Genomic DNA, 20,658 nt, shown 5'->3' on the forward strand with positions numbered 1-20,658 from the left:
AATGCCTACCAGGGGCTATCCAGCAACAGGTCTGGAGACGGTCCTCTCCTCGGAGAGAAAGCACAGCCCCTACACAGCATTTAGTCCATTAAGCATGTACTGCAGGTAGATGCATCATATTCAGCGGCATGACCAAGACTCTTAAATATGCATTCAAGCCTTTTACTGGGGCCTTATAATAATTCAGCTTCTGTTCACACAACCTCTGGCAGGGTGGGCCAGGGGGGAGTATTGGCAATTCCCCTTCTCACTGAATGTATAAAGAAAGAATTTTAGTGGAACTCCAAACCGTGAAGAAATTAAACTGTACTTTTCCTGGCCCCGTACCTGATGCGCATGACAAAAGGGAAGGACAGTGTTGCAGTTAAGGCACACTACTGTCCGATCTTGTTCCAAGCTCCGTCATAAATCTGTCCTGCGTGACCTTGAACAGGACACTCCAGAGCCCATGCTTCAGTTCGGGTTGTATGTGCTTGGTCTCAGAAGGGTGTTGCAAAGCTTACTGGCCTTGATGGACCCCTGCCCCCAAATGTAGAAGAGTAGCTAGGTTTTAACCCTAGATGAAGTCTGTTACAGACTCCCCAGCTGGAAAGGAAGGGAGCAGGTGCACAGGCACAAGTCTAAACACCATGTCCCAGAAACAAAGGCATCAGATCAATCATTAAGTCTTGAGGATCAGGTCCTCCCCCGGTCTGCCACATCCAGCGGCTGTGTCAGCTATGCTGGAAGGATGCATGGAAACTCAAGGCAAGAGGGAAATCCTTAAGCCAGTTGCTGACAACACAATTACTAAGAACTTCCAGGTCGGCCTTTTTAGCAGCCAACCAAATCTGTAAACTGAAAAAAAGCTCAGATCGAGAGCAAATATATGGAAATGTCAAGTGCTGCACCTTGATTTTACAAAGTTCTTCTGATTTCTCATCTGCATGCAATTATGACTGGAGAACATTTCTAATGAGCAGGTCCCAAGTTCACTGTGGGGGTTAAAACTTGTCAGCGGTAGCTTACATTTGTCATTCATTTTGTCTTGGGTTTATAATTAAACATTGTATACAGATGGCTCCCTTTCGGCATCTTCTTTTGCCGTGATTTTTTTGCCTCTGTCACTATACACTAACCTCACATGCAAGTCATTTCTCCAAAAACTATTGAACATGTTCAGTCAAGTAGAGCAAGTTAACTAGTAACCTAGCATGGCATTATGTCTGGAAAATGACCTTAAATGCAAAGTACATATTTCTGAACAAGGCAAGGCACTGTAGTTCAAGCAGTAAGGCCTCCTTAGGTCAGGCATTTAATTTTGGAAGTGTTAGCTGACATTTAAAAAGCAACATAAAGGGTGGCAGGGGGTGAAAATCAATAGCTGTTCTACAGTTGGAAAAAAAAATCCACTTCCAGCCAGTAGCCACAGCAAGAGAAGTACATTCAGCTGCTGTGAAACAAAGGCAATAAATGAGAACTCACTCCAGTTTGGTTGGCATATCATCCCCATTCTGAACATCTTCATATGTTTCTTCATAGTAGTCTTCTGAAACTTGGAAACACAATAGCCGAATTTATTAAACCAAATGCAATGGCAACAAATTCAGAGATTTACTATAGATAACGAATTCTGCTCCAAAGAACTGCTTACTCTTACAAAGTAAAACCATACACTTACAAAAACTTCTTCGTTGTACTTTGAAATTTCAGTAGCAATGTCAAGGTAGCCTATTGCCAAAGATAGAGCAGTATTGATTACCAGGCAAAGCTGAGAATGCACCACGTATTTGTTCTTTGTTAAAATATCATGCACGTTTCCCCCACAGCAATTTGAAAAGAAGACATTGTGTAATATTCTATTTGCTAGAAGGTAGTGTAGATAACAATTGAAAACTGTAGCATAGCCAAGTATTAGACCATCCAGGAAATAACTGCACTGTTACACATTAAAACCTCACTCAAGCTAAGAGAGAAAAGATGCATTAAAAAACAAAATTTTTTTCCTGATTCTTCTTGGATAATATTGGACTAAAATGGGATTGGCATCCTACAGACCATCATACATTAAAATCTATATCAGTTCAGGTGTTATCACAGGATAACTAGTTTTAATTATAGTTTGCAATAGGGAGTCAGAATGGCCTTAGCAACTATAATTACCATTGGATGTCTGCATCCAGTCTGAGCAACAGAAGGGCAAGATTCCCTGGTACACAAAAGGCTTAGTGTGTTAAAGCTTCACTTCAGCTCGCTGGTGGAAAATTCTGTTCCCAGATTTCTCCATGTGGAGGTGTCATCAGGAAGTGGAACGGATGACATTTGGGGAAAGGTAGGGAGAGTACATTAGAGAAGGCTGGGAAAAAGAGCAGGCTTTTTGGAAGCTATGTTGGCTCTATCAACACTAACTGGAAGGAGCAATTCCAGCACACACATCTCTCAAGCTAGCTTTGAATCGGGCAGCGGTGCCGCTATAGTTGTCCAAATATGCAGGATGCTGTACAGCCCACACTGCACCCCGTCCTGACCCAGCTTCAGCTCTGCTGGCATCCACTTAGTGCTAGCCCAGAAATCGTTTGCACTGTACAGTGGGAGTGTTTAGGGGTTGAAGACAGAATACCTCCACAAGATGCTGAAAGTATTTAAGCCCACTCCAGTAGTCAGCACAAGCTGGACAGCAAAGCTTAAGGGCCAATGAAAGGAGTCTTTCCCATGCTTTCTGTAGAGATCCCGATGCCAAGCCCATGGATTTTTTTAAGGTTGGATTTTTTTTTTTAAATGGATTTTTTAAGGTTGACCAAGAATCTGGCTGAGGACCAAGTCTTACTGTTGGGTTTAAGTGCAAAACAGGACCTTTGTGCACAGACTCTCTCCTGGGGACAGCTTCACCAGACAGTCAAAAAATGCCTCCACATCATGTAATGGAAGATGGTCAAGTTCAAACTTCCCAATTCAGCCATACTTACAACTGTCAGACGTGAAGGAGTTACAAGCACCGGAGCCTTGGCCACTAAGGAACAAGGTGGAAAGCATTATGTGGATTATTGACTATATTACAGTTTTAAAAAGACATTTCAAAACCAAGTTTAGGTCAATCAAGATGCCCAATCATACAGGTATGCAGAGGGCTTAAATGACCCCCCAAAATGGTGCACCTGATCTAAGTTAGATTCCTTTTGCCTCGAGACCAATATGGCTACAGCCTGGACACCTGATCTAAGTTAGTGCACTTAGATCATAGGCGACTGGTAGGGGGTGCATGTGCTCCCCCTGATGGGGCCAGTGCCCCCACACCCTCATGACGGCCAACACCAATGCTGTCTGCAGGGCTGGTGCCCCCCGACAGAGCTGCCACCATCGGCAGCTTCTGCGGGGGCCCCCCCAGATTCAGGAGGCACCAGTCACTCATGACTTAGCTCAAAATTGAGTTAACTTGATCTCAGGAAGAGTCAGCCTGATCTCATGAATGCCTATAAGTGTTTGCAGCACAGCCACAGGGTTGGGAAAACCCAGCTGCTCACACCAGCCCTAGGGCTGTGCTATTTCCACCCCTCCGCCACCGTGAGTTATTTTTACCCCTCCCCTCGACTGGGTAACCACAGACCCACACCCCTTGGGCCCACCAAAACCTGGACCCTTTTGTCACCAATCCAACCTACCCTTCTCCACCCTGAATTACTTACAGCAGGCTCCCTACGTGGCTCCTGGGAAGCAGCAAATGTCTGCTCCTGGCCACAGTGAACTCCTGCTCATGGTCTAGGCATAGGTGTATTAAAGTAAGCTGCCCACACCTGGACCAGGTGTGGCAAATGCTTGTTCACACTAGGACTACGTGGGTCATACTCACATTCCACCCTCCAGTCCTTCTACATCATCATAAATGTCCAACGACTGCACAGGTTTCAGCCTTTGGCTCAAGGCCACCATTTCTTCATCTGCATTCAAGGCACCCACACACACATAGCCAGCTGGAAACAAAACAGCATCTTGTTTTAGAAGCTCTTCTGCTTGCTACTGTCAGGTCAAGGATAATCACCTAGCATAATTCACGTTGGTGTCACAACAAATAAAGTCAGCCGAAGAAACAGCCAGACAAAACTCCCATAGATACAGGAGTTCAAAGGGTGTTCGACTGCTCCAAGCTCTTTTGACAAGGGAGAGCAGACAGCTTTGAAGACCTTTTATTTTGGATTTGCCAATTAGCTCAGGCCCCCCCTGCCCCAAGCCCTCGGCTATAGCACAACCTAAGGACAAGAACCAAGAAATCTGCTCACGGGCATTAACTGAAATAAAGCACGTGATTGACCTTTCAGTATTCCTAGTGGGGTGGGTAGGGTTTGAGGAGAAAGGATTGATGCATCACATAAGTACCAGCAATGTACCTGCAAATTACTATGGGGAAACAAATCTCATTTGTGATGCCGGCAGATGTCTCTATTGTATTGAAAGACAGGAAAGCTAAATGTGTTGAATTACATTTCAATTAGGACAAAACACTAGTTAAATAGGGACAGCCCTCTAGCTGTACTGGGCCATTATCACATTTGAAGGGGGAGTGGGGAAGAAAAGGGATGACACTAATGAAGAAACATTGATCATATAGCCAAAAGCAACTAGCAATTTTCAGGTGCCTCACCAGAAACGTGTACTGTAATAACAACCACAACTCCTGTTCTGAGCACTGCAGACTAGTTCAGACCAGATTGACTAATTTATTCTTCTTATTCCCTGCCCACCTCCCCACATCGCCTCTTCTCTCCAGCTCATCCTTTCCTCCCGCTTCCTCCCCATCCCTCTACAGGCAGAGTCAGATTTTCCATACAATCTGCTCCAAGCTCTTAGAAGCTCATCTACTCAAAGACATCAGTGACAGGTCAACCCTGAATGCTTTTGAAAAAAAACCCTCAACCCACTATTGCATCTAACCATTCAAGAGTCCAAATCAAATCAACAGCTCAGTCACAAAATAGTGACCTTCAGTAGCAACCCAATTAAGTGAAGTGGTCTGTAAAAACATTGTTTTCCCAAGGAATAAACTGAAGTCATTACTTGCAGTTAAGACCAATTTTACTTCATTCTCAAGTGAAAAATCCTATCCATACAACTTACAAGTATTAAAGCTTCCCCCCTTGTCTTTACAAATCCTATTATGTTATAATGAATAGCTTTCAGCAGGAGCCTGGGTATGCAGGGATGAAATCAGGAAAGCCAAAGTGCAACTGGAGTAGCAACTAGCAAGTGATGTGAAGGGTAACAAGAAAGGTTTCTACAAGTATGCCAGCAGAAGAGGAAGATCAGGGAAAGTTTGTGTCCCTTACTGTTCCTAGTGAGAGATGATGCACAAGATTCAATGCCTCCCCACCGCCCTCCAGTCTTCACAGGCAAGCTCAGCTAATGCACCTGGCAGCACAGTTTGGGGACGAGGGGAGAAGCCAACAGTGGCAAGAGAACAGGTTACAGACTATTTAGAAAAGCTGGATGTGTACAAGCCTATGGGGCTGGATGCAATGCACCCAAGTGTGCAGAGGGAGTCGGCCAGTGTGATCACAGGGCCACTGGCCATTATCTTTGAAAATTCATGGAGATTAGGAGAGGTTCCAGATGCCAGAAAAGGGCAAATATAGGGTTCATCTTTAAGAAAGGGAAGGAGGAGGATCCAGGGAAATATAGACCAGTTAGTTTCACCTCAGTTCCTGGAAAAATCATGGAGCAGATCCTCAAGGAATCCAGTTCTAAGCACTTGGAGGAGAAGGTGATTAGGAACAGCCAGCATGGATTCAAAAGCAAGTCGTGCCTGACCAACCTGATTACCTTCTATGAGGAGGCAGCTGGCTCTGTGGATGTGAGGAGAGCAGGGGATATAATATATCTTGGCTTTAGCAAGGTTTTTGATAGAGTCTCCCACAAAATTCTTGCAAGCAAGCTAAGGAAGTATGGGATGGATGATGACTGTAAGGTGGATAGAAAAAAAACTGGCTGGATTGCCAGGCTCAACAGGTAGCAATCAATGGCTCAGTATTTAGTCAGCAGCTGGTATCAAGAGGAGTGCCCAGTGGTTTTGTTCAATATCTCCATCAATGACCTGGAAGACAGGACTGAGTGCACCCTCTGCAAGTTTGCAGATAACATCAAGCTGTGGGGGGGAGTAGTAGATATGCTGGAGGGTAAGGCTAGGATTTAGAAAGACCTGGACATTGGACCAAAATAAGTCTCATGAGGTTCAATAAGGACAGGTGCAAAGTCCTGCACTTAGGACAGAGCAATCCCATGTACCAGTACAGGCTGGGGGGTGACTGGCTGGGCAGTAACTGCAGAAAAGGACCTGGAGGCTACAGTGGACAATAAGCTGAATATGAGCCAATAGTATGTCCTTGATGCCAAGACTAACAGCATACCGGGCTGCACTAGTAGGTCAAAAGGAAATGATTATTCCCCTCTATTCGGCACTGGTGAGGCCCTATCTAGAGTACCGGGTCCAATTTTGGGCCCCCACTTTGGAAAGGATATGGACAAATTAGAGAGAATCCTGTGGAGGGCAACACAAATGGTTAGGGGCCTGGGGCACACGACTTAATGAGGGGAGGCTGAGGGCAATGGACTCATTTAGTCTGGAGAAAAGATTGAGGGGGGATTTAATACAAATCTTTAACTTCTTGAAGGGTGGTTACAAAGGATGGAGCAAGACTGTTCAGTGGTGACAGATGACAGAACAAGGAGCAACGGTCTCAAGTTACACCAAGGGAAACTTAGGTTAGGTATTAGGAAAAAAAATTCTCACTAGAAGGACAGTAAAGCACTGGAACAGGTTACCCAGAGAGGATGTGGAGTCTCCTTCCTTAGAAGTTTTGAAGACCCAGGTAGATAAAGCCTTGGCTGGGATGATCTAGTTGGGAATGGTCCTGCTTTGAGCAGGGGGTTGGACTAGACCTCATGAGGTCCCTTCCAGCCCATATTTTTTCTGTGAGACATGCAAATACAAAGGTCAAAATAGTCCACTATACAGCAGAGTGCTGAACTGGACAGGGACTGGCACCATGCAGCAGTCCCTGCAGCTCCAAAATAAGGCTTAGAAACAGAAGATACACCTCCACTAGTACACTAAAAAGTCTGTTAAGCATTTCTGTCAATAAGATAACAGTCAAAAATAGTTCATGACTATCTATTATTTATCAGTAGAAGTCCAAGGTCCGCAGTGCAATAAAAGTCTTTCCCAGCTTTAGTCACTGAGACAACTGTTTCCCATAGTGCTGTTCTGCTATGCCATTTCCTCATTCATCTCTACAGGAATTAGTGTATCATCTTTAATAGAGCTAATAACTCAAGTCCAAATCTGAGAGCATTTAGAACTGGAGAAGAAGTATTCCAACTCAATTAGTGCAGGCTGCTGAAAAAACAAAAGCGTCTAAATTAATTTTAAAAGATTGCTAGCCGATTTAGAAATCTGAGTTTATGAGCTTATTTTGGCTCATCAGAATAAAACTCTGAGCACCCATGCAGCAATTTCATTAAATTGGTATAAAAACCAACTCCCCAATTTAAGCCAAAACACAGAACTGATCCAGGCAGGGTGCGGGGCCCGGGGCAAATCAGCCCGTGTGAGGCCTCACCCCCGCCCTGATCCCATGCGCCCCAGATCCGAAAAAAATAGCGTCCAGGGAGGGGTTTGCAAGTGGCTGGATGTAGCCACTCTGCCTGGCTCCGTGGGGCCCCCCGAAGTGCAGGGCCTGGAGAAGTCACCTCAATTAGCCCCCCGCTAAGGACGGCCCTGCCAAAACAACATTTTCACATGAACAAGACCAGTGACGTGAAACAACATATGGCATGAAGACAATGAAGTACTTACAGTATTCTACATTGTCCTTTGACAGGCTTTCAAATGTGGGACATTTTGTAGTCTGGGGAAGACTGGACGCATCTTGCAGCCTCCTTTGCAATATGTTGCTTCCACTTTTTCCATCTTCATTTGTTTGCACTTTATGAAGCATATCCTTATTGCCACTCATCTAAAGACAGAGGTTGAGGCAGGTTAGTACAATAACCCAATGAATTCCTAGTTTGAAAGTGTTTTTTCCAAATGATTAAATACTCCGTGTGATGAACATTTTGGCAGATAAGCAAACATGACAACACAAGCGGATCAGTTATGACTCGACATTTACCAGCGCTCACAGAGGAAGGGAGGGGGAGGCCAGCAACATTTACCATTCTAGACTCTTTCCTCCCTTGGGAGCGTAAGAAATTGCTTTCAGTCTTTAGCCCAATGTGTAGTTTCACCATGCTTCACAAAACAAAAAGAACCATGGCATGCTTTATTCCCCTTCCTGTGGTCACCCTTAACATTATACCTCCAACTACAAAATAAATAAATAAGTATTTCCATTATGTATCAATACCTTGAATATTTTCTTCACTTGCTGCAGCCTCTCCCTTTCAAAATCCCCACTTGTCTTTTCCTCTATGGCTCCTTCAGCACTGAAATAAAGATACCATCACACACCTAACACAATAACACAGTCACCCTTTGCAAGCCTGTAACTACATGTAGCATCTGAAATCTAGTGGCTAGAGGTGTGTTGCCGCATTGTGTAGGCATTTTTTTCCACCCTGTCAGAATAGCTGCTACCTGAAACGACCTCTGAAAGACAGCTTGCTAAAATGCCTGGACTACACATAACCTAGATACAAAGTCAATGATCACACCTGGGTTTAATCGGGACAAATGACCATAGTTTATAGGTGGTTTCAAAATGTCTAACTACAGGGCTGGGCAGTTTTCTTACAAATTAAATTTGAACTATAGGAAAACAAGCCCTGATGAGGGGAACGGGGGAATGGAATTAAATGGGAGTGTTGTCGAGTCAGTGATTTTTTGGGTGATCAGACATAGATGCCTACACACATGACGGATTCTTGCTCCAATGTGTGCTGATTAGCATGCACTGGAGCAGACTCAATTAGTTGCTAATTAGCATGCTCCAGCAGCCTCGGAGTCGCATGTATTCAGCATCCCTGTGCTTCAAAATGGCAGTGGAGGTACATTAACTAAAGCTCGTTGAATGAGCTGTCATTTTGAAGCACAGGACACTGAACACATGAGATGCTGCATGAACTTTAGAGCAGATCAGAGCCACTCTAAAGCACCCCGCCTCCCCCCCCCAACACTGGAGCACGTGTAAAGATGCCCACTAGCACTTCAATTAGACATTTATCATGTTACAGCAATCTTCATTAGGGCAAACAGGTTACCAAGCTTCAGAAATTAAATTTACTGCAGCTTTTCAAATTCTAATATTATAAAAGTCTTAGTCTGTCTGTCTGTAACACTTTATTTGAATTCTGATTGGCTGACTGAAACAACCAGAGAGCTCTAAGAGCATTTGGATAGGAGACTGTGCAGCAAAGTGCTGCCACGATGGTGGGGACACAAAGGATGGAGCGGGGGGCAGGGGGAGGAGTGGGCCCATTCCTATCCCTCCCCCAACTGGACATGGAGCTGCTGGGCTCAAACAAAAGCTGGCAGGGAGGGGGAACACGGTGGGGGTGCTCTGCTGCCGCACCCCAACAACAGCCCTAAAGGGGGGGGGTGGAATATGGGCCTGGCCCTGGCCCCAAAGTGGTGGGGGCTAAGGTGGGGAGAGCAGGCCCTTTTGCCACCTTCCCAGATTGGATGAGAAGCAAGGGTGGGGCTGGATGCAGGACTCCATCCCCATCCACCATGACTGCAGGGAGTGCTGCCCCGCCAGCACTGGGTCTCAGCAAAAGCCTGCAGGGAGAGGGGCATGGTGACAGCACCCTGCTGCCACTGCCAGGCCCCGCTAACAGCTGGGAGGGAGGGGAGGCAGGTGGATGCAGGACCCCAGTGCATGGGGGTGGGGGGGGGAAACTGGCCTGGTTTGGGGGGAAAGGGGGAGAGGAGGAAGCAGGGCCAAACCTGAAGTGCATGGTGGGGGGACAGACACGAGTCTCTGTTCATGTGCCCACCCCCTGGGTCTTTCTTGATGGGCAATTGGCTAGAATATCTTTATAATGAACAGAGCCTAAGGTTGCCTTTTTCCCCAACCACCCATCTACCTTAAAGCACAAACAAATGTCTAGACAGAGCTGGCTAGAACATTTTTTACTATGAACTCTCACTGAACCCGGAATATTTGCAAGGGTTCTGGGTGACTTCTCAAGGGCTCTGCCATTTCTAGAAGACCCACATCAGGTCTTCGTTATGGCAGATTCAGAGAAGATTTTTGCAACATAGTAGTCCGAATCAGGTGGAGCAAACACTTGAATCTGATTTCCCACACAATCTCCTTCCTTCTCTCTGCCATTTTCTAAATTGTAAGGCATTCGGTTTAGTATTTTCCCCAAATAACCTACACCTTTTCCCCCCCAAAACCACTTGGGGAAATTTGGACTATGCATTATGTGCAAGGAAAAGGCTTTCCCATAGGTCCAGAAGGTGGGAGGGAAAGGGGGCGGAGCAGTGGTAGCATTAATTGCCATGATTCAGGGAGCCACAGCAATTAAAACTGCTACTGCTCCCCACCCCAGTCCTCTATTGCCAAATTTCTGGACCTCAGAAAGGCCCCCTCCCCACCTGCATACCAGATAGGACAGGGATTGTTCCACAGTCAGGCCCACTTCCTGGCCCCCAGTCCCAGTGTGCAGCCTCCCATTCCCTCAAGACACCAGACCTCAGATACTTATCTGTGCTCTAAAGTAAAATATTTTTCCTTTTCGGGGCCTTTTCAAAATGGTGTGCGCATTAGATTTGGGATGTGTTATATGAGAAAAAATACGGTAATAGGAAAACTGACCACCACACACTTAAAGTTTCCTTTCATTCCAAAGCAGAATGAAAATGAGTTTTAAAACCTTGCAAGTTGCCGTCAAACTGCTTCATCATCTCCCATACAGTTCTAGTCATAGGTTTGTGAAATTTAACTCACTCGTCCTCAAATAGAAGGATCTGTCACTACTTTTTAGTTTAGTCACCCAGGCCCATTACAGAGCTAAAAAGGACATTTCCTTTAAGTGAGCAGAAGCTAAACGCAATTCAAACAAAATAAAATTACCTGGATCTGGTAAACAGGAAGCTTTTTGGCTTCTAGTGAAAAGAAGAAAAGCATCGGTCATTTTACCTCTTTTGACAAGCCATGTGGCAAACAATGTATCTAGAATTTTAAAATTTATTTCTATGTGTATGACATGAATCTAGGTTTGGATAAGAATTTTAGGATTTATAGAGGCAACACATTTATGCTTTTCCTAAAGTAAAGGATTTGGGGGAGAGGGGGAATGGATGGAAGAGTATAACTGTCTAAGCAGTTCAATAATGTCTTGCAAAAATGCAATAAAAGGCTAGAAGTCAACTGAACAACTCATGGAAGTAAAGCTAAGCAGGTGAAGGGCTTCCAAGACTGGGGGTCAAACTTCTCAACATTAAATTTTGTTTCATGGCTGCTTCTACATAAAACTTAGTTTTTCCAAACACACACACACAGGGCCAACACTCTTTTAATACTGTCTGTAGATAAACCTACTTGTAAATTGATCATATTTCCTTAACAATCTGATGATTTGCAATTCAGCAATTTTAATTCAGAACTAAGACTCATTGGTTGTCTATACACATGCTGGTTTGCATTCTCATTATAATGCTCCAGTGTGGCCTCCCTGTCACATGTATAAGCCCCTGCACAGTTAAAAATGGCCACTGGGGCACTTTATCTGAACCTCATTTGATGAGGTTCAGATAAACTGTCCCACAGCCATTTTTAACTGTGCAGGGGCTTAATACACGTGACAGTAAGGTGTTTTTATTACAGCAGCTCCTGGGAACCGCTCTTATTAAAACACCCAACCCCACCCCCCCCGCAACCTCAAGCATGTATATAGGAAGCCATTAAGATTAAAAAAAAAAAAAAAAATGGTTTCACATGTAAAAGTGTTTGCTTCTTGTATTCTCTAATGTATCACAATCCAAATTTCCTCCCCACCATACCCAACCTGCACCTGATTTCCTTTAATCCTTACCTGAACCAGAAGTCAATCAACAACCTTTATCATCTGGCACCCGTTGACTTGTTTTCCTCCACACATGCATGAACCTCTGGTTAGGTATGTTACCTCGCAAAGAAACTAGAGTTTTGCTAGAGGGTTGCAAGCGTCAGCCTATCTTTGGCAGATGTTCAGATAATTTTTTCTGGCACCTCCTTCAAAGGATTAACAAACCCCCCACACCATACCACACTCTCATATACACTGCTGACTTATTCGTTATGCAGCCAAATTTAGAACGTATCAGAATTTCCATGTATAATCAGAATATCAAAGCTGGGATTCTCAAAGGCAGCTAAGGGAATTACATATCCATCTCCCATGGAACGCAGGGACCCAATTCCTGTTCTCCTCTTTTGAAATCTTCATCTAAGCCTCCAGAGCATTTACATTTCAAACATACAGCAGAATCTCTCATCCATGAAGGGTTCAGTCAATACGCATCTTATTTACTCAAAAGAGAAGACAACCCTGATTATATGACAACCCCCCAATAATTAGATTCTATTATTGGAAAAATTTTAAGTTGGCTTATAATTTTCCAGGTATAGAATCCAATTATTGGAGGTTTGCCTTGAATGTGTTTTCCTCCCACTGTTGTAGGGAAAATAAATCTTGGGGCTCAGGGAGCCCCTTTGCCCTCTGCTTCCTACCCCCCCACACACACACACACACCTTCCCCCAGCAGCCCCTTCCCTCTCTCCTTACTGTCAAGACCCTTCTCTCCCTGAGCAAATGGAAGTCAGGAGTAAAGTTGAAAAAAAAATTAACCTTGAAATTAAACATGGCTGCAGCAATTTGCATATAGTACCCATAGACTTAGCTCATCTATAATTGATGCATACTATGTTTTTTGGAAACTGCTGCAAGTTTTAGCACAGTTGCTTCATAAGGAAGGATCCATGTGCTAATTAGCTCCCACTCATGACTGGAACTGGGTGTTCTTGTCACAAGTCCTGGGATGCTCCAAAATATTTTGTGCAGATGAGGCAAAGGGCAACCTGGCCTGGCTTCACCTCATAAAGGGCAGAGAGACAGTAATCATATGGGACAGGCCGAGAGAGGGGGCAACAGAGGGATTCTGGATGAACTGGTTGGGGCTCTGTTTGGTGATGTCTGCCAGGCATTGAAGGCTGGTGAAGAAACACAAATCATTGGAAGTGGGAAAGAAAGCAAGCCACAGCTCAGCTGTAGGAGTGAAGAAGTTGTCAAAAAGTTTGCAATGTAGTGACTCACCATGACTTTAAAAAGCCAGTGGTGAGGGAGACTGCGCTTAGTGCGCACTGCCATAGGTCTTTTTCAGATGGGCTACACTAACCGAACCTTGTAGTAGGTTCCCATCAGCATTTTGCCCATTGTGAACCAAATGTTTTATAGTTACACTCAGGGTTACTTGCATTCAATCAATCAATCTCATAGTTGGGTTCCATTGCTGAGCACATGCTACTTTTGGCAGCAGTTTAATGATAGACAAAGTGTTTAATGAGGTTTACTTGTATGTGATGAGGCACTTTTCCCTTTCATACCAATTGGGGTAGGAAGGTAGGAAAATTCATCTTGTATTTGAGTAATATGGCATTTCCAAAGCATTAAATAAAAGTTAAACATGAAATCTTGGAAGATTTATCTGTTATTTTGGGTTTCAGTAGACTTACCTTGTCATTTTCTTTGGCTTCTGTTGTAGGTGCTAGAATAAAGAATTGTTAACAATTATTGCTTTTGGCACATTCAGAACATCTCTCTCTCTCTTAAAGGCCTTGAACTAAAGGCTGCAAAACCAGCTGTGACTAAATGTAACGGGTCTATTTAATTTAGGACCTAGGCTACTGAGGGACAGACTCTTCAAAAGGCCAGTTGCTCCAGGTGCTCTTAGGCTTACAGTATCAACACCTACCACCCCGAGCGCTCTCAGGCCTTAAGCTATCCCACTCACAGCCCTGAGCAAGTAGGTAGTATTATGTTCAGGTACAATGGGGAAGAATTAGCAGAAAGTGAGTGGGGCAGGGGGGTGAAGATGCACATAAGAGAAAGCTTGTTGAATAGGAACCAAAACTGAAAGGGTTGTCAAGGAGGAATGGTGGCTGGCTACTGTGCTGATACAAGGCACAAGGCACAGGGGAAAGATGCATGTATGGGAAAGGAAACACCACAGAAGAGGTTGAGGACCAAGTTAACTTCACCTCTTTTCACCTGGGCATTACCACAAGGGTAGGATTAATGCAAGTTTTTCCCAATGCACTTCACCCCACCATAATCCTCCAACTCCACTGCTTTCAGATTTGCCCTCAAGCCTGCATTTTGCTTGTTGTGGCAAAGCAGCTGGGCAGCAACGTGGGAATATTCATCTTTTGTCACGAATATGGCAAGCAGGTGACAAAGAGCAGTTCCAACATGAAACTAAGCCTCTAACAGTTAAGTAACTGTTCCGTTTTAAAAAGTGCATCCCATATACTATGCATATATTACTTGGCTTAAGACACTCCCAATTAGCAATACCTTGAGTGGTACATGAGCTCATTTCAGTTCCACACGGCTTCAGGTAGGATATGGTGTCTTCGTAATCATGCGATTCCTCAAAGGCGGTGCTAAGGAAATGATCGGGGGTAGGAAAAGGATAGGTTTTGAAAAATCCCGCAAAATATTTAATCTTGAAATAGATGACCCTGAAGCAGCCACTGATAGCCTGCTTGAAGTGAACGGTAACTGAGAACTTTTGCTGTCATCAAGAGGTCTCAGCATTTGTCCTAAACCCGCATTAACCCCCGAGCCAGAGCCCTGGACAATCCTACTACAGAGCATTAGTCTTTAATGAAGTGGCTATCCACCCACCCCACATCTCCTCTTCCTGCTTCCGGGGTCAGTTTGAACTTAAGCACAGTGGGAGCCCAAATGCAGAGCTTGGCAAAATACAGTTTTTATTCAATGGTAGGATCTGGATTTATGTTTGTTTATTTATGTTTTTATTCAAACACCAAAAAAATTTGGACAAAACCAGAAAGGCTTTAATTTGGAAATGCTGCTATCTTGCCTCATGGAATTTGTAGCTCACATACTTTGAGTTCACCTCTGTGTCTATAAGGCTGGGCTCACTGATTTGTAAAGTCTTCCTACGATTCACTATGGTCTCCCCTTTTAGAAAGAGAAAGCCATGCATAGTGGGAATACCTCGCTCTGGTGCATTATAGAAGGGGTAGCTTCACTCTCTCATGTCCACTGTTGCTCTGGGAGTTCACTGGCTGGGTTACAACTTCCATAAACTACTATAGGAGCAAGTCAAAATATTTGTAATCCCTTCCCTAGTGTGGAGGAAAAAAAAAAAAAATCCCTGAAAATTTGCAGAGATTTTTGGAGAGGAAGAAACCAAAACTCCAAGCAACCTATTTTCTTTCAAAAATAGTTTTGAGAAAATTTCTAACCGGCACCAACTAGATGGCAGAAGCCATTAGAGCAGTGTTTCTCAACCAGGATGTAGTGGTCCCTCAGGGTGCCACAAGATCCTTTTAAAGGTGCTGAGATACTGGCACTATTACACATGCAAACATCTTGACAAGAGAAACCCAGAGATTTCAAAGAGGAATGCACAGGATCAAAAACACTGTGGCCTGCCATGGTCTTTCTGAGTTCTTGGTAACAGAAGAGTTTCTCTATTATGTTTCCACGCACAAAAAATGAATGAAAGCCAAGAGCTGGCATTTTCCAAGAGGTGTCTCAAGTCTAGCGAGGTTGAGAACCACTACACTAGAGGGACATTCAGCCTTACACCTGGCACACAGTAACCACATCTCCTTTCCTGACCACAAGTCACAGAAGCAAATGAATCCTTGACACTTCATGCCACTTGCCCATTGTCAAGGCACACTAGGCCTTTCTGCGAGTTCAGGGGAATCCCTTGTGCATTGATGGGAAGAGTCTTTAGCACAGATCTCTCTGTTTTCACTTGCATGCCTCCTTAAAGCATGAGTAATTTGTTTGGGTTGCTACAAACTGAAAGTTCAAGGGTGCGGCACAGCCAGTGTTGGAGGCTTCAGCAACTCACCTGAACTTGACTGTAAGCACCGAACAATAGATATTTAGTGTTTGAGAAACACAAAATACATTGAAGTGAGATTCCAGCTAGTCTCAACTGATTCACACTGCATGGGGCCATTTGAAAAATTGCACTTGGGAGCATATGAAATTATCTAGCAAGGTTTTGCATTTGGTACCTTTGAAGTGCACGGTGCAGATGGTCGGGTACGTTTCCCTATTGAGGTGGCCCAGTGCAGCTTGCGTTTAATGCTCACTGGATCACATGGATAAGCAATACTGGGAAAGTTTCTGCATCAGTGGGATCAGGGGCCCAGTGGGGTCAGGGGTCTCAGAGCCTTGTTCCTTCCAAGAGATCCACACATCATCTGGCTTTTTTTCTTCTGTATCTCCTCTCTTGGCTGCCCATTGGGCCAGCTTCAAGAGGATGGAGTAATGCCTCAATTGTTGCCTAATAGTTAGAGGCACGCAATCCTTCTTCCCCTGGCCAGTTTCCCATACAGAGCATAGCTCTACTAAGCATGCTCCATGGGCTAGTCTGGACAATGCCAAATTGCAAACTATGCACAAGTGCTCAGAACTGCAGTTATGTCGCTGCACTTGGGTGCAAAAAGCATAAATGAGATATGGCCCCAAGAGTGACCATATAGTGCAAGTCTGCCCCCAAAGAATTGAATGACAAGAAACTCAGTACCCAAGGGACACATTAAGAGAGGGTTTAGATGGCTTGCAACTAATAACATCCTTCACCTCTAAGTTATCATGATCAGGAGTGCAGCTAGATTTCAGAGGCAGGGGAAGAATCTTGACGTGCCATCCTGTTGTATGAGGTCTCTAGAGATCATGATATTGACCCTTCCATAGTCCCTTATCCCTCAATAGAGAGTTTCATAGTTGGTAGGGTCGGAAGGGACCCGAGCAGATCTAGTCCGACCTTCTGCCCTGGGCAGGAAAGGAGGCTGGGGTCAAATGACCCCAGCTAGGTGGCTGTCTAGCCTTCTTTTGAAGATCCCCAGAGTAGAAGCAAGCACCACTTCCCTCGGAAGTTGGTTCCAGCTCCTAGCTGCCCTCCCGATGTCTAGCCTGAATCTACTCTCCGTCAACTTATGGCCGTTGTTCCTCGTTACCCCCACTAGTGCTCAGGGGAACAGGGACTCTCCCGTTGCATACTGGTCCCCTTGGCAAGTTTATAGGCGGCCACCAGATCCCCTCTCAGCCTTCTCTTATGGAGGCTGAACAGGTTCAGGTCCCATAGCCTCTGCTTGTAGGGCCTGCCCTGCTGCCCCCTGATCATGCGGGTGGCCCTTCTCTGGACCCTCTCCATGTTGTCCACATCCCTCCTGAAGTGTGGCACCCAGAACTGGATGCAGTACTCCAACTGCAGCCTGAACAGTGTCACAGAGGGGGGGATCACCTTCTTGGACCTGCTCATGATGCATCTATGGATACATGACAAGGTACTGTTAGCCTTCCTAACTGCAACCCCACATTGCCGGTCCATGTTCATTTTGGCATCAATAATGACTCCAAGATCCTTTTCTGCCTCTGCACTGATGAGAAGGGAGTTCCCCAGCCTGTAGGTCTGCTGCTGGTTCTTTCTTCCCAGGTGCAGCACCTTGCATTTGTCCATATTGAAACCCATCCTATTCTCATCTGCCCACCTCTGTAACCTGTCAAGATTTAATTGTAGCCTGTCCTTCTCTTCTAGCATACTCACTTCTCCCAACATCTTAGTATGCTCTGAACTGTGGTGAAGCCATGAAAGGAGAAAGCATCAATGTAGCAGGAAATCTCCAATCCTTTAAAGCCTTGTGCAAAAGCTCTTTACATCCCCTCCATCCAGGTTAGCACAGGGAGAAGCAATGGAGGATGGCTATGGGATCCCTCATTACACAGATCAGCCCCAACATAAAAGGGGCCAAAGACCTTATTCCAGCTGGGCTGGATTCAACCCTGTGCAGGGCCTGTGTGCTTGCCTTGTGCTCTACAAATTACAGGGCTGGGGTGACAGTAGACTTTCACCCACCTTTCAGGTGTTTCTAGCTGTACAAAGTCCAACTCAGTGGCCTTTTAAGTTGGGATTAATCTCACCCAATATATACCAATCATGCAGTTAATATTGCTGTTAACATGTTTAACAAATGACGCACTGTAAAAACTACCACACTTCACTATAAAAACATCACATTAAAATTACTTCAAGATAACATGTTACAGCAAAGATTAGCAATTAGGCCAGCTTCATTTCAATATGCAACAGCTATATGTTACCAGAGTACAATAGGGCAAGTGAAAAAGCAGTCTCTTCCAGCTTGGCTTCTACGCAGAGCCTGGGTTAATTTATAAACTGGTTTGGAACATGTTGAGCATTTATTGTAAAAGGACGGAAAACTACAATTATGTCCAATACCAGCACAGACGGGAAGTTACCCAAACTTGTGAAAAATCTTTTTACTTTAGCCATCTCCTTCCCACTTATCCATCCATGCATACTTATTTCAACGGGGTTCTTGTTTATCAAAGGTTTCCATGCAAAGTAAAATAAGTATCAAGATGGATGTGGGTCTATTCTGTTCACACAAGAATTGAACATCTTTTGAACAGTTCCAAGCTTCTGGTACAGAAGCAGAATAATCACAACAGATTGTTTGCTATTAGTTGATAAAAGCGCATGATAAACAATGACAAAACTAAATCACCGATTGGTTTGTCAGCTAAAGTGTATTTGCATAAGATCCCTGAATAATTACAAAAATACAACCTGTGCTAAGTGAGACAAGCATCCTGTGGGGAGGATGGGAATGACAGCAATGGAGGTGCAGAAATAATCACAATTCATGTTCCAACAATTTGGACATGTCCTAACTTTTGCAGTCTCATCTCTTCCTGCCATGCTCCATCCACGCTCCACATCCCACTCTCTCACTCTTTTTGTCTGGGAGGAATCAAGACCTTGTCTACACGCCAAAAGAGCCCCAATTTAGTCATTGGCATTGCTGCTTTAGTGCTGAAACATGGAAGCCAGAATATACTTTGAATTCATGCATCATAAACAAGCTGAAGGTCACATCACTGAAGGGTCATCTCCAGTGCACCCACACTAACGGCTAAATAAGGGCCATTAATGAAGGGTACACCAGACCTTTAATTCTCTTGTTTTTCCTCCCACCTCTTGCAAGTCATCTCATTATTTACTGAATTGGACCTTTGTGTGCCCAGATCCCAGCTGAAAGATGGGCTTGTTATACCACATCACCTGCCTACCTAGTTTAGACCACTAACAAATCCCGCTGTAAAGCTGGGTTGAAGCATAAACAAAAGGTACAAGAGGAGAGAAAAGTGGTGGGTGGGAGGCAGGTGCAGCCCAAATCTGTGCTTGCTTTATAAACAAGAGGGACCAAAATCCTCTTCGGCTGACACTGCAAAACAAGGCCCCCCAGCACCTGCGGATCATGCTACGCCTTTGTTTCAGCAACACTTCTCAAAACATTTCACTTCCAACACGTCAGGCTGAAGAAGGTAGGAAACGAGGAGCATCGCACACAGCATGTGGGTGGTGAACGGTGAATAACCTGCTTAGAAACAGCTCAGAAAGTGTGTAGCGGAGTGTTTGCTGCAGGCGAAATGAAGGAGCACCAGCAAGAACTAGCTAGATGTCCAGCCTTTCAGTACTGTTTATCAAGCCTAGAAAAAGGAGAGAGACGAGGGAGGGCTCCTGGCCCAGAGGCAACATTTACAGCTTGCTTTTTGTCAAGGTTAATTCCCACACTATGAAACCAAGTCTCTCAGGTTCAAATCTCTCTCATCACCACCTCATGACAGTCTACAGATTGGCATTTTGTAGCTTCCTTCTGCTTTTTTTTTTTTTTTAAGTTTAAGCTTCTGGGGAACTGAATAAGATCTGGATGTCTGCTTTTGCACTAGTTCCTTGCCTAGGGAAAGGGTAGATGAATATCAAACCATTCAAAAGAGGCATGTCTACAGACTGTAGCATAGTGTACATACTACCCAGGAGTTAGCTTTATAAAAAGAAAACCAAAAAACCTAGCTCTTGTGCTAGGAAACAGACCATAGCCATAGCAGGATACAGCACTGCAGTGCATAATATAATTTACCGTGTCAAGAAGCAAGGTGAAATTATCCCCACACGGAGCTCTGTGCGGCTGCTGCAAGACTGGCCCGTTTGGGATGTGCACGTCTGCCATGAACCAAACTAGATTCATTAACTCAGCTCCCGTTGGCAATGAGTAACACCTGCTCAGAGGCCCTCTGGACTGAGTTCAAATAGACAAAGAGACCTAGCTCCCTTCACCTATACAAGGTAGCTTAGGCTCAAGTAGCAATTAGAGAGAAAAAGTCATTTAGTGACCGACTCGCACATTCCAGCAAGCACTTGCTTTAGAAGGATGATTTCTAGGCATTTTAAATACAGGAACTTAAGTATATAGGAATATAGGAGTAGAAGGGACCAGGGCTGGCTCATCCATGCATGCAAAAATTGCAGCTGCAAGGGGCCCTGCAGCCAAGGGGCCCCACGCAGCCAACGTCCTCCCCACCAGGGAGGTGAAAGCTGCAGTTTTAAACTCCGCACCCATTTTCAGC

At 44.7% G+C, this 20,658-nt stretch overlaps 1 protein-coding gene across 3 annotated transcripts in view; it reads right to left on the reverse strand.

The window, feature by feature from the left end:
- Positions 1-20,658, reverse strand: part of FYB2 (FYN binding protein 2) — a 47,234-nt gene that overhangs the window by 11,059 nt on the left and 15,517 nt on the right. For all 3 annotated transcript variants that reach the window (XM_014598713.3, XM_019479271.2, XM_014598712.3), the window contains exons 5-12: positions 14,527-14,615; positions 13,686-13,717; positions 11,046-11,077; positions 8,373-8,451; positions 7,823-7,982; positions 3,827-3,947; positions 2,946-2,989; positions 1,465-1,534 (exon numbers count right to left, since the gene is read on the reverse strand). In XM_014598713.3, coding sequence (XP_014454199.2) covers positions 1,465-1,534; positions 2,946-2,989; positions 3,827-3,947; positions 7,823-7,982; positions 8,373-8,451; positions 11,046-11,077; positions 13,686-13,717; positions 14,527-14,615 — 627 coding nt within the window. The remainder of the gene's footprint in view (positions 1-1,464; positions 1,535-2,945; positions 2,990-3,826; positions 3,948-7,822; positions 7,983-8,372; positions 8,452-11,045; positions 11,078-13,685; positions 13,718-14,526; positions 14,616-20,658) is intronic.

This window comes from Alligator mississippiensis, chromosome 5, assembly GCF_030867095.1.
Source record: "Alligator mississippiensis isolate rAllMis1 chromosome 5, rAllMis1, whole genome shotgun sequence".
In the NCBI taxonomy this organism is placed as follows: domain Eukaryota; kingdom Metazoa; phylum Chordata; order Crocodylia; family Alligatoridae; genus Alligator; species Alligator mississippiensis.